General features: G+C 36.5%; 3 protein-coding genes across 5 annotated transcripts in view; 1 reads left to right on the forward strand and 2 right to left on the reverse strand.

The window, feature by feature from the left end:
- Positions 1 to 2,443: 2,443 nt before the first annotated feature.
- On the reverse strand, positions 2,444 to 15,691 carry Ak6 (adenylate kinase 6). Of its 2 annotated transcripts, none has more exons than XM_026390869.2 (5): positions 15,589 to 15,691; positions 13,278 to 13,370; positions 7,537 to 7,595; positions 7,284 to 7,429; positions 2,444 to 2,887 (listed from the first exon to the last, which is right to left on the reverse strand). In XM_026390869.2, exons 1-5 carry the CDS (start codon positions 15,611 to 15,613, stop codon positions 2,695 to 2,697), a joined length of 516 nt encoding a protein of 171 aa, XP_026246654.2. In that variant the 5' UTR covers positions 15,614 to 15,691; the 3' UTR covers positions 2,444 to 2,694. The 2 variants fall into 2 exon arrangements, with proteins under 2 accessions (XP_026246654.2, XP_026246653.2); XM_026390868.2 differs by lacking the exon at positions 15,589 to 15,691 and adding an exon at positions 15,394 to 15,485.
- Taf9 (TATA-box binding protein associated factor 9) lies at positions 11,472 to 13,367 on the reverse strand. Its single transcript, XM_026390866.2, has 2 exons — positions 13,278 to 13,367; positions 11,472 to 12,522 (listed from the first exon to the last, which is right to left on the reverse strand). Exon 2 carries the CDS (start codon positions 12,503 to 12,505, stop codon positions 11,708 to 11,710), a length of 798 nt encoding a protein of 265 aa, XP_026246651.2. The 5' UTR covers positions 12,506 to 12,522; positions 13,278 to 13,367; the 3' UTR covers positions 11,472 to 11,707.
- Positions 15,692 to 15,766: 75 nt separating the features above from the next.
- The window catches only part of Rad17 (RAD17 checkpoint clamp loader component), a 34,560-nt gene continuing 23,788 nt past the window's right edge, over positions 15,767 to 26,538 (forward strand). Inside the window, exons 1-5 of one of the 2 annotated variants that reach the window (XM_026390833.2) lie at positions 15,767 to 15,880; positions 17,043 to 17,167; positions 19,507 to 19,758; positions 20,272 to 20,355; positions 26,320 to 26,476. In XM_026390833.2, the coding sequence (XP_026246618.1) occupies positions 15,865 to 15,880; positions 17,043 to 17,167; positions 19,507 to 19,758; positions 20,272 to 20,355; positions 26,320 to 26,476 (634 nt within the window). In that variant the 5' untranslated portion in view covers positions 15,767 to 15,864. The remainder of the gene's footprint in view (positions 15,881 to 17,042; positions 17,168 to 19,506; positions 19,759 to 20,271; positions 20,356 to 26,319; positions 26,477 to 26,538) is intronic. The other variant, XM_026390834.2, reaches the window with a different exon arrangement.

The raw sequence follows: 26,538 nt of genomic DNA on the forward strand, positions 1-26,538 counted from the left end.
GTAAGAAGCATATGTATTGGGTGAAAACAGTAGGCAAGGATGGAATCCTAGGTGGTATGTCCTAATTAACTATCACGTGGGTTCATCCCCAGTACTAAAAAAAAAAAAAAAAAAACGTTCAGAAGACTGGATAGTAATTATGTCACTTATCATCTTTGTATGTTTATCCACAGTATGGAACAAATTAGATTATTTGTGGTACTTATTTAGTGGAATTTTACAGAAAGATTAGGAATCCTTTAAAAAAAAAGGGTGGGGGTGGAGCTGTGGCTCAGTGGTAGCGCACTTGCCTGGTATGTGTGAGGCACTGGGTTCAATTCTCAGCACCGCATATAAATAAATGAAATAAACATCTGTCAACAACTAAAAAGAAAATTTTTAAAAATTCGAAAAATATATTTTAAAAATAAAAAAGGGAAGGATATGATGAAATTTTTCTGGAATTAGTGCTGATGGATGCATAACCTTGTGAATATGCTAAACATAATTGCTCTCTGACCCACCAATTCCCCTCCCAAGTACCTACACCCAAGATAATTAAAAATATATTAATGGAATGAATAGACAAAATGTGATACATCCATATGACGGAATGTTATTAACCATAAAAAGAAACACAAAGCTGAACGTGGTGCTACATGTCTGTAATCCCAGCTACTTGAGGTAGAAGGATCACAAGTTCAAGACCAGCCTGGGCAATTTAGTGAGACCTTGTCTCAAAATAAGATAAAATGGGCTAGGGATGTAGCTCAGTGGTAGAGTGCCACTAGGTTTTATCTCTAGTACCTGCCCCAATTAAAAGAGAAAAAGAATGAGGTATTAGTACATGCTACAATGTGGATGAAACTTGAAAATATGCTAAATAAAAGAAACTACACACAAAAGGCCACATGTTCTCTGATTCCATTTATATGTCTAGAATATGAAAAGACACAGGGACAGAAAGATTAGTTTAATTGCAAGGGCCTGGGAGAAAGGAAGAATGTGGAGTGACTGCTAATGGGTCACTTTCCTTTTGAGGGGAAGATAATGAAAATGTTCTGGCATTAGTTGTTTTTTTTTTTTTTTCTAAATTGATTTTTTTTGAGAGAGAATTTTAAAAATATTTTTTAGTTTTCGGCAGACACATCTTTGTATGTGGTGCTGAGGATCGAACCCGGGCTGCATACATGCCAGCCGAGCCTGCTACCACTTGAGCCACATCCCCAGTCCTTCTGGCATTAGTTGTGATGGTTGTATAACCTTGTGACTATACTAAAAACCAGTTAACTCTATACTATTTTAAAGGGTGGTGGTGCTGAGGATTGAGTCTGTGGCCTCCCATATTCTAAGAATATGACTTACCACAGAGCTACACCCCCAGCCCTCCTGTACATTTTTATTTTTTTAGTTCTGGGGATTGAACCCAGAGGTTTTACTACTGAGCTATATCCCCAGTCTCTCTTTTTTTTTTTTGTTAAGACAATATCCAAGTTGCTTAGGCTCTCACCAAGATATTGAGGCTGGCCTTGAACTTGTGATCCTCCTGCCTCAGCCTCCTGAATCGCTCGGATCACAGGCATGCACTACCACACCTGGTGCCAGACTGTACACTTTAAGGTGGCAAGGTTTACTGTATGAATTAGCAAAAAAATAAAATAAAAAATAAAAACAAAGTAGGTCAATATTTTATAATTTCCAAATATCTTAAATCAAAAAAGTGTGCATTCCATGCTACTGTATTTTATTTTTTTGATCCTGGGGATCGAACTCAGGATCTCTTAATCCTGAGCTACACTCCCAGCCCCTCTTCTTTTTATTTTATATATTTTAACTTGTTGACAATGGACCTTTATTTATTTATATGTACTGCTGAGAATTGAACCCAGTGCCTCACACATGTCAAGCAAGTGCTCTATCACTGAGCCACAACTGCAGTCCTTACTGTATTCTTTTTTAAAGAAGGGCTGGAGATGGGATTGTGGCTCAGTGGTACAGCACTTGCCTAGCACGTGTGAGGCACAGGGTTAATCCTCAGCACCTCATATAAATACATAAAATAAAGGTCATCTACAACTACAAAAATTTTGAAAAAGGGGGAGGAGGGTCCTGGAGACATGGCTCAGTGGTAGATCACTTGCCTGGCATGTGTGTAGCCCTGGGTTCAATCCCTAGCATGGGAAGGGAGAAGTATATGCACATGCTTTATAGGCATAAAATCTCTGAATTCAAGACACACAGGAAATTTCCTAAAGAGATGTGACCTGGGGGACCCAAGGATGGGTGGCTTGTGAGGGAAATCTACCTTCTAGTATATTGTTTTGTACCTTCTGAATTTTGTAAAGAGTACAAGTATTACTACTTCCAATGTTTAATTAAAAAAAAAGCAATATTCTGATGCTTTATTTTTAAATAAATCATCTGCATTTTCTTCTATAATAAGCATAAAGAATATCAACTCCTTTGGTCATATTTATTTTTTAGTAACTAAAGCATTAAATGACAATTTTTACTTTTAATATTATATTCATATTAGACATTGTTTAGCTTTCATGTGGAGAAAAAGAGACCTAGGCACAAACCTTTACATTATACATCTGCTAGGCCTGCAACATGATTTTAATAATATTATTTAATAATAATTTTAATAATATGTAGACAATTTCTATGAAGTGGGTAGAAAGGTGTCAACAAGAGTGACTGTAAAGTGGCCAGTCAAGTGTTATGATCTTTGACCCACTGCTCAATCCATTTCAGGATCTGATTTATATTATCTTCTAGATCTTCTGGTTTATTGCTGGACAGTTGATGCACAATTTCTTCTTTGTAGGATGCTATGGCTTCTTCATAAAGAACTTGAAAAATCTCACACTGAATGTTATCTTTTAATTTCTTCTCACCATAACCCCTAGAAGGCAAAGAAAGGTTAAGCAAACTAAAGGAATTAACCATAGTTTTAAGAACATACCAGAAATTGGACACTTTTTTGAATACATAAAAATATTTCTCACAGCCGCATGCCTGTAATCCCAGCTCAGGAGGCTGAGGCAAGAGGACTGAGAATTCAAAGCCAGCCTCAGCAAAAGCTGGGTGCTAGTCAACTCAGTGAGACCCTCCCTGACCCTAAATAAAATACAAAATAGGGTTAGGCATGTGGCTCAGTGGTGCCCTTGAATTCAATCCCTGGGACCCCCAACACCTCCCCCAAAAAATTTCTCTACAATTTCTTCACCTAAGGAAAAGGACTAGTACCTGTAAATTTGATACTCTTTTGATATGAGGGCTAAAATAAGTATACTTGATGAGACCAACATTTTGGTCAAGTCAGACTCTCAAGTATGAGATAAATGACTATAACAATGGTCCTAGATTTCCAAAAGGATTAAGACAAAACAAACAGATGACATATATAAAATGAAATATATTATAAATACCATATACTAATTGTATACTTGATCATACAAATGTGTGTGGAATTTACCAATTCAAAAGGTATTGGACTGGGTGTGATGGTACACATTGTAATCCTAGTGACTAGGAGACTGAGGCAGTTCAAGGCCATCCTCAGCAATTTAGTGAGGCCCTAAGTCTCAAAATAAAAAATAAAAAGGGCTGGTGATGTAGTTCAGTGGTAAAGCACCACTGGGCTCAATCCTTGGTACCAACAAACAAAGCAAAACAAAACAAAGATACTGAAAAAATGAACTTATGTAACCTTTAGGTAAATATATAAATTAGCCAATTAAATAGCTAGTTAAAAAATTCAAACCTGAATTAGTTAGCTATTATAACAATCAAAATTAAATAGAGCTCCATAGAGATGTTTAAAAAATTTGGAGGGGCTAGGGTTGTAGCTCAATGTGAGCACTTGCCTCGCATGCATGAGGCACTGGGTTCCATCCTTAGCACCATATAAAAAATTAAATAAATAAAATAAAGATATTGTGTCAATCTATGACTAAAAAAATATTTTTTTAAAATGTCTCTTTTTTTTATTTAAAGAGAGAATGAGTGAGAGAGAGAGAAGAGAGAGAGAATTTTTTAATATTTATTTTTTAGTTTTCAGCAAACACAACGTCTTTGTTTGTATGTGGTGCTGAGGATCGAACCTGGGCCACAAGCATGCCAGGTGAGCACGCTACCGCTTGAGCCATACCCCCAGCCTTAAAAAAATATTTTGAAAAATTTTGGATATATGCAAATAATATCTGATAAAGGACTTATATTACATGTATAATATATAAACAACTTATAAGCACATGAAAAAGATGCTCAACAATTTTAGCTATCAAGTATGTACAAACCAAAACCACAATGAACACTGTCATATTGGCAAGACTACAGTTTAAAAAAACCCCAGATGTTGGTAAGAATATATAGAAATTGTTGGAACCCTCATATATAACTAGGGTTAATATGAAATGGTTCAGAAACTTTGGAAAATAATCTGGTCATTCTTCAAAAGGTTAATTATAGAGTTACCATATTACCTATCAAGTCAATTCTTAGTTCTATATCTAGGAGAAATGAACACATAATGTTGACACAAAAAAATGTGCACAAACCAAGTGTGATGGTGCATCTATGTAATTCTAGCAACTACGGAGGCCAAGGGAGGCCTTGGCAAGTTCAAGAACAGCGTGGGCAATTTAGCAAGACCCTGTCTCAAAAAATAAAAATGGCTGGAGATGTAGCTTAGTGGTAAAGTATTTCTGGGTTCAATTCCCAGGACCAGGAAAAAAAAAAAAAAGTACATAAATGTTCATAGCAATTATAATATTCAACTTAATTGTCCATCATCTGATCCACTGAAATATTAAAATATATTAGAATATCATTTGATAATAAAATGAAATACTGATACCTGCTACAGGCCCTTAAAAACATTATGCTAAACCACAAAAATATCATGTATGATTTCATTTATATGAAATGTCTAAAATTGGCAAATCATAGATGGAAACCAGATTATTGGCTTCTTAGGATTGGGGGGCTAGGAGGAAATAATGAATGACTGCTAATGGGTATGGGTTTACTTCTTTTTTTAGTTATATTTTATTTATTTTTATGTGGTGCACAATACTTTTATTCATTTATTTTATGGTAGGCAAATGCTCAACCACTGAGCTACACCTGCAGCCCTGGGGTTTCTTTTTTTTTGGTACCAGAGATTGAACTCAGGGGCACTTGAGCCACATTCCCAGTCCTATTTTGTCTTTTATTTACAAACAGGTTCTCACTGAGTTACTTAGTGTCTTGCCCTTGCTGAGGCTGGCTTTGAATTTGTAATCCTCCTGTTTCAGCCTCCCAAACTGCTGGGATTACAGGTGTGCACCACCGCGCCTGGCTGTGGAATTTCTTTTTGAGGTGACAAAAATTTTCTAAGATTGGTTGTGGTAATAATTGCACAATTTCATAACATTAAAAATGAATCATATACTTTATTTTTTAGGTATTGGGGATTGAACCCAGGGGTGTTTTACCACTGAGCTACATCCCCAACTCTTCCCTGCCTCCCAGGATCTTCAAGGTTATATATTTAATGAGCATAAACATGGTAAATCAATACAGTTTGTATTTATAAATAACAGAACCCACCCTTTTTGTTATTTTGAGGCAGGGTCTCATTAAGTTGGTTAGGGTTGTGCTAAATTGTGATTCTCAAATTTCTGGGATTAGAGGTGTGTGCCACCACACCCCATGATTTTTGCACTTTAAATAAGTGAATTGTATGGTGTGTGAAATTATATCTCAAAGCTAGATTGTTTGCTGTTTTTTTTTTTTTTTTGGTGCTTAACTAGATTGATCTTAGGCATTTTAATCACTGGGCTACACCCCAGTTCTTTTTTTTTTTTAAGATATGAGTCCAGGGTCCTGCTAAATTGTTGAAGCTGGTCTCAAACTTGTAATCCTCTTGCCTTGGTCTCCAGAGTAGCTGGGACTATAAGCAGGTGACACCATGCCTAGCACTATTAGGTTTTTTTAAAAAAGTTGATAAACTTTATAACTTTTTCAATTGTTAAAAAAAACAAAAACATAGCAGGGGTTGTGGCTCAGTGGTAGAGCGCTTGCCTAGCATGTGTGAGGCACTGGGTTTGATCTCTGGCACCACGTACAAAATAAGCAAATAAAATAAAGGTATTGTGCCCATCTATAACAGTTTTTAATGAAAATGTTCAACGGTTTTAATTGAAAGATACACATGTATCATACGATCTCTATTACTTCTCAAAGAATGTTCTTTAAATTGTTTTGTGTGTGTGTGTGTGTATGCTAGGGATTGAACCACATGCTAAGTACATACTCTACCACTGAGCTATACCCCCAGTCCCAATACTCATGGTTTTTCACTGCTTTTAGAAAAAAGATGAAAGTTTAAGATCTAGCCTCAACCAACTTTCCCTATATATTTGCTATTGTAGTTCATTGAGCAAGTATTTTAACAAGTATCACATCCCAAATAATGGTCAGTCAGGGTTGACTGGAGTCAGTGAGAACTATAGGTTCTGAACTTGACTTCAGGTATAATTTTAGAGTTTTTGTTTGAGACCGCCCTATAACTTCCTCTGGATTCCCATATGCCCACAGCTTGGCTGAAAAGATGGTAGATCCCAGCTATTCAGGAAGCTAAGGCAGGAAGATGGCCAAGCTTGAAGCCAGCTCAGGCAAGTTAGAGAGACCCTGTCTCAAAACAAAATTTCTGAAAGGTAGCTCAGTAGCAAAATGCTTGCCTACCATGTGCAAGGAACTGGGTTTGATCCCTAGTATCCACCCTCACACAAAAATGGAAAAAAGATTTCTCTAAATATTCCTTTTTCTGGTTTAATCTGATGCTCTATTAGTGGAATTAACTCAAATATAAAGATTATGAAAAGTAGAATTAACTCAAATATAAAGATTATGAAATGTTGATTTATGATGTTAGTGTTTCATAAGCTCTCCCATTCCTGATGTGGAGATAATTTGAATGGCTAATGTTCAAGCAAAGAACATCATTGGCTTAGTTCTCTTCCTTGGAAGGATTGTATCAAGGAAAAAAAGCATGGTTAAATGGGTTTCCCACGTATTTTATTCAATCAAATTGTCAGCTAAGATATGTAATTTACTCAGAAATTACTTACCTGTCTTACAAATGTATCCATCTGTCTTAGATTCCAAATGACAGTACTACATAGATTTGGTGAGACCAAATAAAGTGGCCACATCTTCAAGTAAAAACTTTTTTCGTGATAATTTCTGCCAATTTCAGGAATTCAAATAAAAGTTTATATTATACTTTAAGAAGTAGATGTTTCCTTTCTTACCTTGTTTCAAGTCTTTTGTACAATACACTGTTATCTGTTCTCAACACAAAAACTATGTGAAACCAGCGTTCAGGGAAGAAATCACAACCATGGTAATCAACAATAGTTCCACCTTCTCTCATTTGGTTTTCTAACTTATCAACTACCTGTAAGATACGTTTTAAAAAAAAAGAGAGATAAACACTTCCTAAGAAAAATGAGAACAACTTTCCTTTTAAATTAAATAAGTGCATACTTGGAAAGTCATACTTACTCTATCTTCATCTAAAATGGGACAATCATACTCTTCATCATAGCCATTATATAACTGCCCTAAAAGAGATTTACATCAGCTTATTAAAAATTTCTCCCGCCACACTAGAGATTGAACTCAAGAGTGCACTACCAGTGAGCTACATCCCCAGTTCTTTTTTATTTTGAGACAGGGTCTCAAAAGTTGCCCAGACTGGCCTTGAATTTGCAATCTTCCTGCCTCAACCTTCCCAGTCACTGGGATTACAGATGTGCACCATAGTGCCAAGTTTACCATGCAGTAATCTGGAATAAATGCTAAGGTTCCTTCATATTTTAATTCCGTGGCTCTAAAAGGCTTCTGAACTTTTTAAAAATATATGCTATCTAAAATAGACATTTATACCAACATTAACTTTTGGAATTGAAGTCTTTATACTATAATGTGGAAATGCAAAATTTCTTAAACAATTTTAATGAAGTAGTCCAAACTTTTAAACATTCATTTCCAAAACCATTTGTCAAATACATGTACCAGTGACTAAAGAGATAATGAAGTATATAGTGAACAAAATAAATAAAACACACTTCCCTCAAGCAGGTTCACAATAAAATGGGAGAGAACAGACGAGTCACCTGGAAATCAAGCTAAAAGAGGAAAAACTTAAAGCTACTTCAAAACATTTCAGTTGAAAGCCAAATTTATAGTTGTCTGTACACAGGAACTTAATATATTCAAGATTAAAAAGCTCGATTAAATTACTTAAAATTAGAAAATTAAATCAATTTATCAAAGTTCAATGTTTACTTTAAAAATTGTTATATATATTATTTGTAGAAAACAATTGTGGGGCCAGTTTTAGGATAATTCTTACCTTAAAAGACCTTTCTAGATTTTTTTCTAATATAAATTTTTAGTTGTAGATGGACACAATATATTTATTTTTATGTGGCGCTGAGGATCAAATCCAGCGCCTCATACATGACAGGCAAGTGCTGCTGTACTACTGAGCTACAATTCCAGCAACTCTAGATTTTATTAAACTATAAAATCATGTTTTAACTATCATCCTAGAACTTACACTCTCAAGTAGAAGGTATTCTTTAATCATATTGGAATACTAGATTCTTTATTTTCCTGCTGCTGTCAATACCTCCTTTGGAAGCATATTTAATCCCATTTGCCTCAATTCAACAAGCTTATAACTGTAATTAGTTTCAGTTAGAAGTTAAATTTATAGTTTGGCTATTATGAACAATTAAGTTTTTTTGTAAGGCATCTACTGGTAGAGAATTACATGTATAAAGACATGGATGTTAAAAATACCCAGTGGATTTGAGAATAGTAGTATATTGCGAGTACATTGAAGTGGAAATAAGAGAGTGGCTACAGGTAAGATTGAAGGTAAATTGTAATGCTTGTAAGTATTATGTAAATAAAAAGTTTAAATCATGCCATTTTCTACTACACAAGGAAATCAATGAATAGTATAAGAAAAGAGACACTGAAGAGATTTAATAGGAAATTCTAGGCACAGTACCAATGATGGTGGGGATGGGACAAGGGTACTCATGGATGTCTCAAGAGAAACTATCAGATTTAGAGACTAAGTAGATCTGTGTGGAAACAGCAATCAGGAGTGGACAATAAGAGTCAAGCACTTCAGAGCATGTGTTTTAAACATACTAACTTGAAGGTATGTGCCTGGGAACTATCCAGATGGTTATGTCTAAGTAGTGTCTAGAAATTGGACTGTTTTCATTATAAATCTGAATTATCACTATAAGGGAGTTGCTAGTCCTAAGTGAATGGGATTACCAGTGGGAGGGAGAGGAGAGGCCGATGGAGGAGTTAGGAGTTAACTTTAAAAGCTTCTGGTAGTAGCAATAGGGAAGTTAGATTCAGAGGGAGTTAAGAGCAGGGATTTACCATCTTTTCAGTAAAGGGCAAGAGGCTTTGCAGGGCTTCTTTAGCTTGAGTCATACAAATAGAGCAGTAACTTGTCCACTCCTGGGTTAGAGATAAAAGATTATAAGCACTGGGCCTGAGGCTGTAGGTTGTACAACATGGATCCAGTGTCACCATATAACTTTGCCTGGACATAACCCTGGGATTAGGAATAGGCTATGTACACTGATTAAACCGATGGCAGGAAAATTAGATGCTTATATGACCAAAATAACTGCATATGAGAAAAGACAACGAGTAGGGAGGAATCAGAATGGGAGAAGAAAAACATTCTTAGCCATCTCTGCTGCTCCACAGGCTGAGGCAGGAGGACTGCTTGAGCCCAGTCTCTCAAGAAAGAACTTGTCCCCTTAAAAAAAAAAAAAAAAAAAAAAAAAAAAAAAAAAAAAAAGGAATGTAGCTCAAGGGTAGAGTACTTGCCTAATACATGCAAGGTACTGGGTTCAATTCCTGGTAAACACTCCCGCCCCAAGCATTTTTATAGTAACCCAGGTAGGATTCCCAGAAGTTTTAAGAAGCTTAATTCCCCAGTTAATTTTTCCTGCCATGGTTCCAAATGGAGTAAGGATTCAAACAATAGAGCAATTCAACATTATTATGAGGGTGATAAGTTCTCACAATGTTTTTTTAAGCCTTGTTTCTTGACAGCAGGGTCTCTCCATCTATATACAACAGATATTTTGAGCCTGGTAACTCTGCTATGATGTGGGAGACAGGGATATCAAATGAACTGTAGGGTTTAGCAGAATACCTGGCCTCTACGCACTGGAGGTTAAGTAGCAAACCCTCATCTTCCTTCCCCAAGTTGTGATAACAAATACCCTACAATATCTTTAAAAATCCTAAAGGGAAAAACCACACCTCCCCTTAAGAACCAAAGCTTTATAGATGATTGCCTAGTTTTTCTTAACATATACCACCACTTTAAAAAGGTGGGGAGGGAGGCTGTAGGAATAGCTCAGTGGTAGAATGCTTTTCTAGCATACACAAAGGCCCTGGTTTGATTCTTGATGACATAAACGAAAAAATAAAAAACCAAAGTATGAAAGTGAGGGCAAGCTGGGCACACATGTAATCCCAGCTACTCCAGACTAAGGAAAAAGGATAGCAAGTCGGAGGCCAGCCTAAGCTATTTAGCAAAACCCAGTCTTAAAATAAAATAGGACTGGGTTTGTAGTTCAGTGGTAGAGCTGCCCTTGGGTTCAACCCCTAGTACCACCAAAAATAAATTCTAAGTTTTAAAAACTATAATCTAGATACGAGACCTGAATGAAAAATGTGTATGTCATTGGCTTACAGTACCAAGAATATGAAAAAGATTCTCAAAACTGAGTTGAGAAAAGGGGTAAGAAAAAAATTGAACTTCTTGAAAAATGGGGGGAGAAATTGGAAGATGCCAAGGGTCCTTAAGAAAAGGAAGGGGCTGGGGTTTTGGCTCAGTAGAGTGCTCACCTACCACATACAAGGCCCTGGGTTCGATCCTCAGCACCACATAAGAATATAGCTAAAAGGGTAAAAGATGGGGGGAGCCTGGAAATTGGGTAACTGAGGAACATAATAAATTCAAGCAAATAAGGACTGTGAGATTTGAAGCCAGCCTCAGCAACTTAGCAAGACTGTAGGCAACCTAATGAGACCCTGTCTCTAAATAAAAAACAAGAAGGGGACCTCGGGATGTGGTTCAGAGGTTAAGCACCCTTGGGTTCAATCTCCAGTACAAAAAAAAAGAAAAAAAAAAGAAAAAAATCAGTCACTGTGAATAAAAATCCTGCCCAAGAGGTCTCTCCAAAGGAATCACAGGAATACTTCAGCAATCTGAGATAACACATCTTATAAGGATGACTTACACTACAGAGATTACAATTTAAACATCTGAAGACACTACAGGTGACACTTTAGTTGTAGTAACAAACAGACTAACTGGCTGTTGCAACCCTTATTCCTTATGCCAATGAGGGAGAAAATGCTTGCAAAAACACAATTGCCAATTGCCAAACAAATCAATTAACAACTTTATTTTTTTACACATAAAGGCTGATGAAAAACCATTACTGGTCCTATTAAAGAAAATCCAACATTGCAATTAAGAATAAGAACTATTATTTACTCATTAAATACTACTTAAGTTTTCTAACACACAACTTGAAAACATCCAGCATGCTTCTTTAATTTCAGTACAATGGATTTAAGACCAAGTTTACAGGTTACATGCATCAAAGCCAGATTACAAATTATCATAGTCATCATCATCATCATCGTCATCGTCATCATCATCGTCACGTTTTCTTTTCAATGCATTTGATGATTCATTGGCAGTATTTTGTGAGGATACCATATTAGTAGTAATAAGAATGTTTTTGGACCCAATTAATGATGGATTAATCAGAACATTCTGAACTGCTGATGTTGCAGGAATTGAGGCTTTTACAGCAGGGGACTGTGAAGTAGGCATTTGTACTGTAAACCTTTGCCCTGTTAGAGACATTGGAGTCCCTACCTTAGTTGAAACAGACATGGTTTGTGGGGTTGGTGTGCCTAGTGTGGGAGTACTTGGTCTGCTAGTAACTGAACCAACACTTAACCGTGGTACTGTTATTCTTCCTGCAGAAGTAGATGCTTTCTTTTGTAAAGACTTGAGCCTATAGTTTGGAGCTGTTAGGCAATATCTATCAGGAGGCAATCTAGGACCCGAATATGGCTTGATCAATGGCAAAGGGGTTTGATTTCTTTGCCTTGCAATATCTAATAAAAAATCTCTCGGGGGAGGAGAGGTAAAAGACTGGTCAGCTCGACACTGGATTGCCAATCGCACATCATCTGCATCAACAGTAGCTTTCTTAGCATGGCTGGAATAAATTTTAGCATCATCTAGAATTGTGGTCACATATCGGAAGGCAAATTCCAACATCTGATTTATAACTCTTGGCTCATATTCTGTAATCCCCATATCCTTCAGGATTTGTGCCATCATCTGTGCATCTTTCGGCATGCTCTTGGGAGAAGCCATCTTGCCAGACTCCATGATATCCGGTGATCAAACTTTAGATCATTTGAAAAAAATATGCACATTAGATCAAACCAAAATACTTTAGCAGCAACTGTTAGGAACTTAAAATTCTTTGAAAATGTTAAAAATTTAAAACTACACTCAAAATTGAAAACATGTTACATCATTTTAATGAAGCATACTTAAAGTTTGCTTTACTTAAATGTACTGAGATCCTACTCTGTATAAACTGCAGAATACAAAAAGATGAAGACACAAATATGTGAGTGATAAAAGATTAGGGGAAAACAGGGTAAATTAAGTAAAAACATGCACCATTGTGGGAATATGCATAGTCACACAGGCATGCAACTAAATACCAAAGGACAGTCACACTTTACTGGTGAATTCAAAATAATCTGTCCTTCCAGTGAGAGCAATATACTCACTATCATAATCATATGCTTAGCACAATCCAAATCTTTGTCTGCTCAACTCGAAACATTCTGCCTCATATTCAGATTTCATTTAAATCTAATCTTATATTCAGATTTCATCTAAGTCCAATCATTACTGTTTACAGGATTGCTAGAAATTTTGTGGGAGGAAAGGGAAATAGTCAAACAGGGCATAGCTTTGAACACTTAATGTTTTTTATTTATGTGCATTCCCAACACGTCATAGATTTCTTAACAATAGTTTCCTTCTATTTTTTGTACACTCAACACCTAGTGGTACTAACACTTCACTGACTATAAAAAATAAGATTAAAAAAAAAAAAAAAAACTAACACCAAAATGTCCCTTACCTTCTTGAGCTAAATCACCCACATTAATGTATTTCAGTCCTGATCTTGATGCAAGTTCTTTGCCTAGTGTAGTTTTTCCAACCCCTGGAGTACCTGTAAGACAAGCCACAGAAAAATACTGTTCATGAAATACTAGACTTCAGCTGCCTTCTGCCCTAAAAGTTCTTAATAACTGATATTAAAATTTCCCTAATTAGCAATCCTATGTGAAGATACACCATGACCTAATTATAATTTCTGAGAGATGACCATATGTGAGAATCTCACCTGATGTATTTGCCATAGGTTTGAGTGATTCTTATACCAAAATTCTGCCTGCCACCAACATGGAGCTGCCCAGAATAAAACCAGTCAGCTCCAATACATTACCATTGTTATTTGCTTTAATAATAAAAATAGGAGTAAGAAATCATTCATGAAAAAATTTTAAGTGGTATGTTACCACTGAGGACTCCCTTTATTCTTCCCTAGAAAGAACCACTGTAAACCAATTTCTTATATTATCGTTGCAAGAGTCGTATACAGATATGTATTATACATTGCTCTTTACCTTCCCCTTCTATATTGAATACAATTATAAGATAAGTGCATAATTTTCAGCTGCTCAGGTTTAATGCCACTGAAATGATTAAATCTGAGCATTGTAATTAAAGGGATAAATCAAGTCTCCATATGCTTAAAGACAACATGATTGAACTCTGGCTCAACGTATTTTCAATAAAATGCAAACCAAAATTTTTAAAAATATGGCTTAAAAAGCAATGACACTATGTCTGACCCATGCATATTAGACGTTGTAAAATCTTCCCCCCTTAAGGAACTTTTTTTTTTTTTTTTTTTGGGTACTAGGGATTGAACCCAGAGCCTTTAATCACTAAGCCACATACTCGAGCCATTTTGTTTAACTTTGAGACAAAGTCTCACTAAATTGCTGAGGCTGGCTTTGAACTGGGCAATCTTCCTGCCTCAGCTTCCCAAATCGCTGGGAATTACAGGGTTTGCGCCACCACATCCGGGACCTTTAAGGAATCTTAAAGGCTAAATATTCACTGAGTGGTTAATCTGCGGCACTCAGAAACTGGCAATACTCGTGTCCCACCAACAAGTTTACAAATTGTTAAATGATAAAACTTTATGATGGACGGGGTTGTAGCTCAGTGGTAAAGCGCTTGCCTAGCATTTCTGAGGCACTGGGTTCAGTTCTCAGCACCACATATAACAAAATAAAGGTCCATCCACAACTTATATATTAAAAAACTTTATTGCTTTATTTTCACAAAGATACTTCAACTTCTGTATATGTTGCGATAACATATACAACCATTAGATCTTTGAGTGTGGTCCTATTATCTGTTAGGACTTAATGAGTATTCTTAAGAGTTAAATAATAAGCAAAGATTGTTTAAAGTTACTACGCTGCATTTCAGTTCCCTTTACTGATAATATGCACCCTGAGAAAACCGAGAAGAACCCCACACGCACACCTACACGAAAAACACCAGAGACGTTCAGGAGACACCATTTTTAACATTAAAAAAACAAAACAAAACTCTGATACTAACTCAACAAAACATAAACAGTAAATTAGTCACACCACTCCACAAACATCTGAATTCATTTACCAAAATCGAATCTGAGGAGTGTTTCTCAGATACAAAGGAGAAAAGAGTCGACCCAGGAAGGCCTACGGAACAAGCCACCCACCATTAGTACATCCACGAAGGCCAGATACTCTTACATCACCTCAATAAAAACCCAGACCCAACCCTGCCAAAGAATCGACAATCCATCTCACAGAAAACAAACAAACAAAAACCACCAACCAAAGGCCAAAAAACAGATTCGAAAAGACGAAACAGCCCGCAAGACGGAGAGCCGAATCCGTCTACCTCTCTCCACCTCACCGAAGAGCGACTGGCCAACGGAATTAACGTTCCGCGTCCCCTCCCCCCTCCCGCAACGGTCGCGAGGACCCGGTCCTCAGGCCCTAACGACCGCCACGCCACGCCACGCCACGAGGCCCTCAACTTGTCCGGTCTGGAACACTTGCAGTCCAGAGCAAAGGCCAACCTTGCCTGCCCCGCCGCCCAGCCCCTTCCCGGCTGCGCGCGCTAACCGGTGAGCAGAATGTTCGGTAACAACATAGTCCTCCACAGAGACCGCACAAGCGCCGAGGCTCACGCGCTCAGCGCACTAGGGAGAGGAGCCGGAAGCGGGAGGCAGCTGCAAGCGCCTGGAGCCTTGGGGTCCTCGAGGCCCCGCGCAGCGTTGTCGACTCACCTCCGCAACCCAGCCACTGACCATTATTTACCTGGCCTTTTATGACACGTTTCCATTGCATGATCGCATTCAGAGGCACAACTCCGGTCTGCATTTCGGGTCAGGCATTATGTTGGGTGCCTAAGTCACTTACTCCCCTGGTGGCCCCTCCCTTCGGGCTGCGTCGCAGAAGCGTCGGGCAATCTGGAAGGTCCCCAGGAGGCGGGACCTCCAAAAGGCTGGGTGCTGAGCCGGGAAAGGAACTGGAGGCTACCCTTCCACCTGGAGCAGAGTCTGGGCTCCTCGGTTCCTTTCCGCCCAGGAGGGGATGCAGCTCCCGGAAAGTAAGACCGCCGCGGCTGCGGCTGTATTTCTTATATGTCCTAGAGACTCGAGGCCATCTCTGCCTTCACGCCTGCTCGGCCTCTCGTCGCTCCTCCTCCTGAACCGTCCATCCCATTTGGGGATTAGAAGGATGGGGGTGCCGAGCCCTGACCTGGAGCGGAACTTGCGAGTCCGGCTCGTCGTTGGTTGCTGAGTTTTCTGGGAGTGAATGTCCGATCGTTTTGCCCTCTATGTAGTGTGTGAGGTGGTGGTAGGTTTGCTAGAAGTAGTCTTGAAGGTCTCCTCTACCTGTGAAGTCTGTTTCAAAAACCTGACATCGTCAGGGACAGTTACCTGCTTTTTAAAGGAGGTGATTGTCATCTTTTTTTCAAAGAGGAGACTCCTGACCTTAAAAAGTCCGCGTCTTCTATTTCGACCTGCCAACTGTTTACAAATAAATTTTTTTTCATCAACATAATTTTTTGAAACTTTACAATCTGATCGGGAACTGTTTAGGTGTGCGAGGTGAACAATTTGTTTTCTGGTATGTGGAAGTGTTTTACTTTATAGTTCGTGTGTGCCTCCAAACCACAAAATAGTTAAGCACATTTTCGAATGTACGGGTTTGTAGGCTTAAAAATTTCCTAGCTAATTTACTCAATTCACTAGTTCATAGAAGCATTAAGGAATTAGGAAAGTTGAAAAACACCAAGAAATTCTATAATTACATGTTCAAATAATGAAGACAGTAGTAGAAATTATTTGCAGTGGGATTTAAATTAGTTGTCCAGACTGAGTGATAGCCTGAATTCATTGTATTTTCTTTTTTTGAAATTTGGAAATGAACTGATTTGAAGTGGAAAAAACTTCAATTTTCAGCATAAAATTGCTCAAATAGAATTGTCTTATTTTTCTTTAAGACAAAAGTAGGTGCACAAATATGTGGTTTTCTGTTTAATATGTCACTGAGTTCACATGAAAAATTTTATAACAGCACAAATAGTTATTTGATACAGTCACAGTCAATAAATTTGAAACTTATTTTAGCATTTTGATCTTATGCATTTACTACATTATCTCTCACTAGTTGTTGCTCTTAAAGGTTATTATGTTGATTATATCAGTATAAAATGACTACTATAAGTCTGTATTTACAGTTCTTTTTTTCTTTTTTGATTTGAGGTGTTTTTCTCCCCTGCCCAGGTGAATTATACTTTAATGCACTACAGGTTGTATACTACGGATGGAAACTATTAAAGTTTATAATGTCAAAAACTTTTCTTAGACCAAAGGTATCTTCCACAAAGGTATGAAACACTAAAATAGCCATATAAATATTGCCTAAAAAGAATTACAAATTTTTTATATGTTCTTAATGATTTAACATTGCTATAAAGTAATGGTGCCCAGTGTTTGTTGTAGTTAGTGATCTAAATAGTCATAAGTTGTGAAACTGTACACTACAACCACAAACTTAATTTTGAAAAAGTTTTTAGAATCCCAGTCACAAGAAAAAGGCTGAAAACTTTTTAAGGAAAGAACATAAATGGGAAAGATAAATGAGTGGTATTGGTGTTACCACTTTAACCACAGGCTCTGCCTCATGTGGTTCTGTATGTCAGTTCTCAGCAAAATTGTTTGGGTGTGAATGGGGGTCAGACAATATCATGTTCAATCAAAGTAGCAATTTCCCTATTGGTGGCTCTAATTTTTTTCTGATCTTAAATAAATGAGGCTGTGTCCCCCCTCCCCCACTCCAGTTGATGGGAGTCCACCTTGTGTAAAAAATAAAACTTTAAAATATAAAGAATAAATCAGAATTGCTATAAAAGGTTTTATTATAATAAAGAATTGTTTTCATATACTTTTAAATATAGTGGAAAGGCAAAAATGATATTATCAGAGATAGTCTTTTGAATAGGAGGAAATATGTTGGGTTATTGTGATTTAATTTTTTTTTCCAGTGGTCTTTCTTCTTTACCCGCTGCTGTTAATATTCCTAACCCTCTGTCTTCAAAGAATAGTGAAGTGTAGGGGATGTAGCTCAGTGGTAGAGGGGTTGCCTAGAATGTGTGAGTCCCTGGGTCTATTCCCAGCACCATCAAAAAAAAAAAAAAAAGACCAAAAAGTGACCTAGCATTCATAAAACACTCATAAGCAGCAAATTGCTTCCCCTGAGCCTACTTTTACTCTAGCTTCTGGTTCTTTTTCTTCTAGAGAGTAGCATTATCTAGTAGACAGCTCAAATTGTAGCTATATCAGTAAAACCTTTTTAATGCTCCAGAATACTTTTAGGTTAAAACTTTTTATTTTTTAAAAATATATTTTAGTTGTTGATGGACCTTTATTTTATTTATTAATTTATATGTAGTGCTGAGAATCGAACCCAGTGCCTTACACATGCTAGGCAAGTGGTCTACCACTGAGCCACAACCTCAGCCCTAGGTTAAAATTTTTTAATTTGGCATCTTTATATGCACTTAACAAGGATTTTAAGGTCAGTCTGGTAACGTATACCTGTAATCCCAGTGACTTGGGAGGCTGAGGCAAGAGAATCACAAGTTCTAGGCCAGCCTCAGCAATGTGGCAAGGACCTAAGCAATGTAGCAAGATCCTGTCTCAAATTTAAAAATAAAAGGCTTGGGATGTGACTCAATGTTTAAGCACCCCTGGGTTCAATCCTTGGTATTAAAAAAAAAAAAAAAAGATTTTAAAGAAAAGGAAATTATGGAGAGAAATCAGAGAGGTCAGCAGTTTTTATAGACAAGAAGAACATGAAATAGAATTTACTGATTTTCCTGCTCTATTATTCTAGAACTCTTTTTTTAAAAATTTTTTTTAGTTGTCAATAGACATTTGTTTTATTTATTCATATGTGGTGCTCGAATCCAGTGCCTGACACATGCTAGGCAAGCGCTCTGCCACTGAACCACAACCTCAGCCCCCCAATATTCTTTTCTTCATGGGTATTTCTATTACAGATCTCATCTTCCTTGGAAAGCCTGTCTCACTTTAAAAAATTTTAGTGGCTTCATGCACTGAATAAAAATAGTGCTGTTAAAATTGTAAATGTTAGTATTAGAATCTTCACCTTTGTCTTTTTTTTTTAATTTTAATATTTATTTGTAGCTGGACACATACCTTGATTTTATTTATTTTTGAGGCGCTGAGGATCAAACCCAGGGCCTTGCATGTTCTAGGTGAGCGCTCTACCACTGAGCCACAACCCCAGCCCTATTTTTGCAGTCTTAAGGTTGATATGTATTATTTGGATTATGAAATGGTTCTTAGTTTTTTAATATATTAACCTGTCAGGCAGAAGTATTATCCTTCTTACTGCTATGTCTAGTTAAAATAATATTATTTTGTTCTGCTTTTTTTAATAGGTCATTTTAGTATTTATGTTTCAGTCATCCAAGAGTTAAGAAAAATCATTCTTTATCCTGGAAAGATTAAAATTTATATATGATGTTTTATTTCTATTAATTGTCTATTAATGTAACAGCAAGTTTTATGTAAAAATAATTTGTGAGATTTTTATTTTTTAATTTATGAATCTTTTCTTTTTAGAGTAGTTCAATTATATAGGGAATAGATTGAAAAATGTAATAATGGTTAACATAGGGTTTTTTTTTTTTTTTTTCAGGTAATAGACTGGGTAGACCCAGCATTTGATGATTTTTCAGAGAATACAGTCGTCTCTACTGCAGCACCTTTAGGTGTGAATAACTCAAGTCATAGAAGAAAATATGTGCCTCCTGCATTAGAAAGTAGCAGATTTCCAGCTAGAAAAAGAGGAAAGCTATTTTCCTCAGAACAGATTTTTGGTCTGGAAAACTCAAAAGAATATCTTTCTGAAAATGAACCATGGGTGGATAAATATAAGCCAGAAACTCAGGTACTAAAAAGCATACAAAGATGTCTACAAAATTTAATTTCAGGGTGGATGGGAAGGAGAGGGATGTCCATTTTCAAATTTTTAGTTATAAGAAACTAAGTGAAGTAAGGAGAAAAAAACAAATTTCTAGATTATTTTTAATGTTCTAAGGCATTTTATCAGCAGTAATACTCTGTTTATTCCCTACCTTAAATGTATTTCTGGATTTTCAAAAGTTTTATAATTGCAGACTTATCCAAAATTATACAGTGATAGCAGTATAAGGATAGAGTTTTTTCCAGAATAATCTAAAAATTCAAGTATAGTCCAAAAGACTCTATTCCAATATAGCATGTTAATGTTTTACATTTTTTTTTTCACTAAAAATGTTTAGGTTAATAGACTCTATTCCAATATAGCATGTTAATGTTTTACATTTTTTTTTCCACTAAAAATGTTTAGGTTAATAGGTGCTGATATACCAAAAAATCAATGAGTTAGAAAAAAATTTTTTAACTGAAATTTTTATCTTAGCATGAGCTTGCTGTGCATAAAAAGAAAATTGAAGAAGTTGAAACCTGGTTAAAAGCTGAAGTGTTGGAAAGACAATCAAAACAGGTAATTAAATAAGAAATGTGTTTTAAAATATTTTAACATTAAAACTGAGGCAGGAGGATCACAAATCATGGCCAGCCTTGGCAAGTTAGCAAAATCCTATCTCAAAATGAGAAATAAAGAAGGACTGGGAGTGTAGCTCAGGACTAAAGCTCCCCTGGGTTCAGTCCTCCCCTCCACCGAGCTGAAAAGTAGGGGAAGGGAATGTTTCTCTGACTTAACAATATGTCACAAAAAATTAATCTTTCCTGGTGTTGTGGTGATGCCTGTAGTCCAAGAGACTTGGGAGACTGAGGCAGAGGATTACAAGTTTCAGGTCAGCCTCAGCAACTTAGTGAGGACCTAAGCAACTTAGTGAGATTCTGTCTCAAAAACGGATTAGAGAAGTGCCTCAGTGATTAAACAACCATTGGTTCAATCCTGGTACCAAAAAAAAAAAAAAAAAAAAGCAAAAGAAGTTAGTCTTTTATGATAATTTTATTTAGGTAAAATCAGACAACCTCCAATAGAAAGTTTCCTGACTTAGGAAATAAAGGTCCTAAGACTCAGATACTTGGAGTTTCCCCCTTGATTTGTACCACCTTTTCCTTCTACTGTCCTATCATCAGCAATAAGGCACAGTAAGCTGATTGGGGTTCTAGTATCTTTAGTGTAACAGGTTGTCTCACTAAAGTTGCAGGCAAGGTCTGGGGATGTGGCTCAAGCCGTAGTGCGCTCGCCTGGCATGCCTGCGGCCCGGGTTCGATCCTCAGCACCACCGAAAACTAAAAAATAAATATTAAAATTCTATCTCTCTCTCTTTAAAAAATAAAATATAACTTAAAAAAAAAGTTGTAGGCAAATTACATACTAATCTTCATCCTAAATATAGCCTAAAACTGTCTTATTCATTTTAGACTGATAGTTTTTGTTTCACTTCCTATTTCTAAAATTATGCTCAGTCCTGGCAAAGTAAAATATTCTCTCCTTCTCTCAGTCTCTTTTTAAACCTTGTGACTCTTCAGACAAAGAAAAATAGAAGTACTCATATATCCATAATATACCCACCATTTTCTCCTGTAAGCATTTTATAATAAATTATGAATATTGTGACATTCAATCAGACTTATAGATACTTCAGTATGCTTCTCTTTAGAAATTTACTAATTAATTATACGTGTTATTATTGTGTTTAACAAAATTAACTGTAATGTCCTAATGTTATCTAATAATAAGTTCATATTCACATTTATTTGTTCCGAAAATTCATTTTACCAGTTTGTTTCAACTAGGATCTAATCAAGGACCACACATTGTGTTTGATTATTATATCCCTTAGGTTTATTTTATTTTATTTTTTGGATTTATCTTCTCTTTTTCTCTAAGACATTGACTTAATTGAAGACACCCAGCTTTGTGCAAGTGGTACATACCTGTAATTCAGCTACTCAGGAAGTGAGGTAGAAGATTATAAGGCTGAGGCCAGCCTCAGCAACTTAGCAAGACTTTGCCTCAAAAAGAAAAATAAAAATGGCTGGGGATGTAGCTCAGTAAAGTGCCCTTAGGTTCAATTTCCAGTATTGCAAAATAAAAAAAAAAAAAAGAGAGAGAGAGAGAATGAGGCCTGTATGCTGATGGAGGCCTCACATTCTGAATTTGTCAGGTGGTTTCCTTCTGATGATGGTGAACTGTTTCTGTCCTGTGTCTACATTTCTTGTAACCTAAAATTTTTTTGTTTTTGTTTTTTGGTACTGGAGCACTTAACCACTGAGTCACATCCCCAGCCCTTTTTATATTTCTAATTTAGAGACAGGGTCTTGCTAAGTTGCTTAGAACCTCACACAGTTGCTGACGATGACTTTGAACTCATGAGTATCTTAATCTCAGCCTCCCAAATCCCTGGGATTACAGGGGTGTGTTCCTGCACCTGGTTTAGCATCTATTTTTGATCCTTACCTGAATCACTTATTTAATTAGGGTTTTGAATGGTTGTTTTCTAATAATTCTGTTATTTCTGGAATTAATAATAGGCATTTTTCTTTTTTGTTAATTAGCAAGCATTTTTCTTTGAAAGAAAACTTTGCTGTTACTAGCTAGGACTAGTTACTTTGAAATACAGTTTCAACTGAAAAAGCAAGATGAATTCTTGATCTTTTCCTTGATTTTTTATTTATTTATTTATTTTTATTTTTTTGGTACCAGGGATTGAACTCAGGGGCACTCAACCACTGAGCCACATCCCCAGCCCTATTTTGTATTTTATTTATTTGTAATATTTTTGTAGGTGTTGATGGACCTTTTTTTATTTATATGCGGTGGTGAAAATCGAACCCAGTGCCTCACACATAGAAGGCATGTACTCTGCCACTGAGCCACAACCCCAGCCCTTATATTTATTTATTTAGAGTTACTGAGTTGTTCAAAGCCTTGCTTTTGCTTTGGCTGGCTTTGAACTCATGATCCTACTGCCTTAGCCTCCTGAGACGCTGGGATTACATGCCTGCACCACTGCACCTGGCTCCTTTAATTTTTTAGTAGGCTTTATTTATTTTTTTTTTAGAGCAATTTTAGATTCATAGCAAAATTGAGCAGAAGACAAGAGATTTTTCAAATATTCTTTGCCCCCAAATGTGCATAACCGCACTTGTTATCAACATCTCCACCAGATTAGTACATTTGTTAATATTGATGAACTTGCATTAATGTGTCACTGACAGCCAAAGTCCATTGTTTGCATTAGGGTTTCCTTTAAATTTTCAACTTTGAGATGAAGGAGTGGTATTTTAGATGCTTTGATGAGAACAGATTCTTCTTTCTTGAGTCAGGCTCCTTTCTGTCTGGCATGTGGCTCTAACTGTATGGTTTAGGGTAAGATAATGGATTTGAAGAGATGGTGGAATGCGATGGACATCATTACCCTAAGTACGTCACACCATGTCTGACTGCACATATGGTGTGACGCTACATGGTGTACAATCAGAGAAATGAAAAGTTGTGCTGCAATTGTGTACAATGAATCAAAATGCATTCTGCTGTCATATATACCTAATTGAAATAAATAAATAAAATTTTAAAAACCTAAATAAAGAAAAAGATAATGTATTTGAGGTGGATTTTCAGTGTCAGCCTTTGATATCTCAGAAATTTCACTCATCTCTCTTAGTACAGATTCTTAGGTAGTTACTCTGACTTATCTCTTATATCAAAGGTTTGTCTTATTGATTTGTTTTTGATTTGTACCCAAGCTGGTAGTTTATATTTTTTATTGTCCACAATGTTTTCTTACTTAGTAATATTCTTTTAGTGTAAACGTTATCATGTCTTGAGTCTAGGAAGGTGTTATTATTATGCTACCATTTGGACAAACTTAGGTGTGTACATATAGAAGTATTGGGGGAAGTATTCCTCTACAGTTCTAAAATCTCCCCCACCAAGATGTTGGATTTTAACCAATCATATACTTTTCATTTTACAAATGTTTCAATGATTTAGTAAGACATTTAAAAAAAAAAAGTTGGGGAGCTGCACATGCACATTTGAGGCCATGCTCAGCAGGTTAGCAAGACAGTTTCAGAATAAAAAATAAGTGGACACAGTGATGCATACCTGTAGTCTCCACAGCTCGGAAGCTGAGGCAGGAAGGAACCCAAATCTGGGTTCAAACAAAACCAAGCAACCTATCGAATCCCTATCTCAAAATAAAAAGGTTGGGGATGCAGCTCAGTGGTAAAAGCACCTGGCTTGGAACTTTTGATCTTCCTTCCTCATCCTCCCAAGTAATTAGGATTACTGACATATGTCACCACATCAGCTATTACAGTGTTTTAATAAAGATGAGCTGGGCATGTTGGTGCTTACCTGTAAGCCCACTGACTGAGAAGGCTGAGGCAGGAGGATGGGAAGTTCCAAGCCAGTCTCAGTAATGTAGCAAGGCCCTAAGCAAGGGATATGGCTCAGTGGTTAAGCACCCCTGGGTTCAATCCCCAGTAACAGAAGAGATGACCTTCTAGTTCTATTATTGTCAACAAAACATCTGTCACATGGCTCTAACTACTGTGCAATAAAACAGACACTTAGCTGTCATATGTGAAAAAAAAAGTTTATCTTCAAATGTATGGGCTTCCTTTTTTTTTTTTTTAACTGATTTTCTTGACAGTATAGTAATTTCTCATTATTTGAAGTAGTCAGAAGTTCATTCATTAGAATACATTAGTATACTAAACTGCCGTTCCTAAGAAAATTTCAGAATTGGGTGGCTGTAAACTTTTGGTCACATTTTTGTCAACATATCAGTTTTATATGCCTTATTTAATTTATATTTCTGTTTGATTAACACTGAACTCTCATGGCCAGTAACCGTATAACTCATGTACTGCCATATTTAAAAGTGGAACTGGCTGTCTTCTAGATTCAAGTACACAGACCCTTACCTACACCGGATAATAAAGGTAAACAGATGAGCAAGTATTACAACCCATCATTACATATAGGAAATCTTTCCCCTCATACATTTTTAGCTTTAACCTTGTAATCAAATTTACTGTATAAAGCCGGGTGCTGTTGTACACCTAAAATACTAGCGACTAGGGAAACTAGGGCAGAAGGATTCCAAGTTCAAGATCAGCCTCAGCAGTTTAGCAAAGTTTTAAGCAGCTTAGCAAGACCCTGTTTCAAAATAAAAAATAAAAAGGTCTGGGGCTGTAGCTCAGTGGTAAAGTACCCATGGATTCAATCTCCAGTACCAAAAAGTAGATAAATTTTACTGTATGAGTTAATGATATTAAGACCCACAAACTCTATGTCTGGTAAATATGTTTTTGTTGTTGTTGTTGTTTGGTTTGAACCCAGAGATGTTTTACACTGAACTGTATCCCCAATCTCCCCTCCACTTTTTGAGGGTGGGGGCAGTCTCTAAATTGCTGAAGCTGGTCTCAAACTTGCCTCATCCTCCCAAGTTGCTATGATTATAGGTGTGCACTATGATGCCCTGCTGATAAGCATTTTAATATACATTTTTTAAAATAAACTAATATCCAAAGTCTCTCAAAAAAGAATGTTTTGCCTTTATAATATTAAATTATGTTCTGTTGCAAATTTATGTATTAAGATTGGTTTTTGTGAGTTCAGGAACCTCTAAAAGTCATTGTTTCAGGCTTTACTGCCTTAATTTAGCAAAAGTTTGGTGGTTTTAATTTGGCTACAGAACAGTCCATGAGAAGAATGTAATTTAAGAATTGAGGTATTATCAGAAAAGGGGTTTGTTATTTAGGAATTAACATTCTCTAATTTTATGTAAAACTTGTTTAACTGTGAAATTTAGTATACTTCTATCAGATGTTCAATAAATATTTGTAAAAGTAATAAATAATATTTAGACGGAGTATTCAAAATTAATATTGTAGCATTCTAGTGATTTGCATGGTTTGCTTTTTTCTTTTTGTTCTGCTTTTTTCTTTTTGTTTGTAATCAAACCCCGGGCTCATGCATGTTAGGCAATCACTCTGTTCAACTACACCCTGGCCTTCATGATTTTGTTTTTGTTTTTGGTACTGGGGATTAAAATCAGGCGCTCTTGTGTGAAATATGATATGTCAAGAGCTTTGTAATGTTTTGAACAACCAATAAAAAAAAAAAAAAATCAGGCGCTCTTAACCACTGAGCCATATCCCCAGCCCTTTTTATATTTTATTTAGAGAAGGCTCTGCTCAGTTGGTTAGGGCTTTGCTAAGTTGTTGAGGCTGGCTTTGAACTTTATATCCTCCTGTCTCAGCCTCCCGAGCCGCTGGGATTACAGGCATGCTCCACATGATTTTGGTGGTTTATTTATTTTTTTAATATTTCAGTTATAGGTGGACACAGTACCTTTATTTTATGTGGGTGCTGAGAATCAAACCCAGTGCCTCATGCAGGCTTAGTGAGCACTCTACCTCTGAGCCACAATGCCAGCCCCGATTTTGGTTTTTAATGAATGTTTGTATTTGGTTTTAGGGTGGATCTATTTTATTAATAACAGGTCCTCCTGGATGTGGAAAGACAACAACTATAAAAATACTGTCAAAAGAACATGGTATTCAAGTTCAAGAATGGATTAATCCAGTTTTACCAGACTTCCAAAAGGATGATTTCAAGGACATATTTAATTTTGGTAAGGTTTGTTGTGAAGACATTGTAATAGCAGGGGAAACTTATGCTTAATGGAGCTTTCAA

The sequence above is a fragment of the Urocitellus parryii genome, chromosome 1, assembly GCF_045843805.1.
Source record: "Urocitellus parryii isolate mUroPar1 chromosome 1, mUroPar1.hap1, whole genome shotgun sequence".
Taxonomy (NCBI): Eukaryota; Metazoa; Chordata; class Mammalia; order Rodentia; family Sciuridae; genus Urocitellus; species Urocitellus parryii.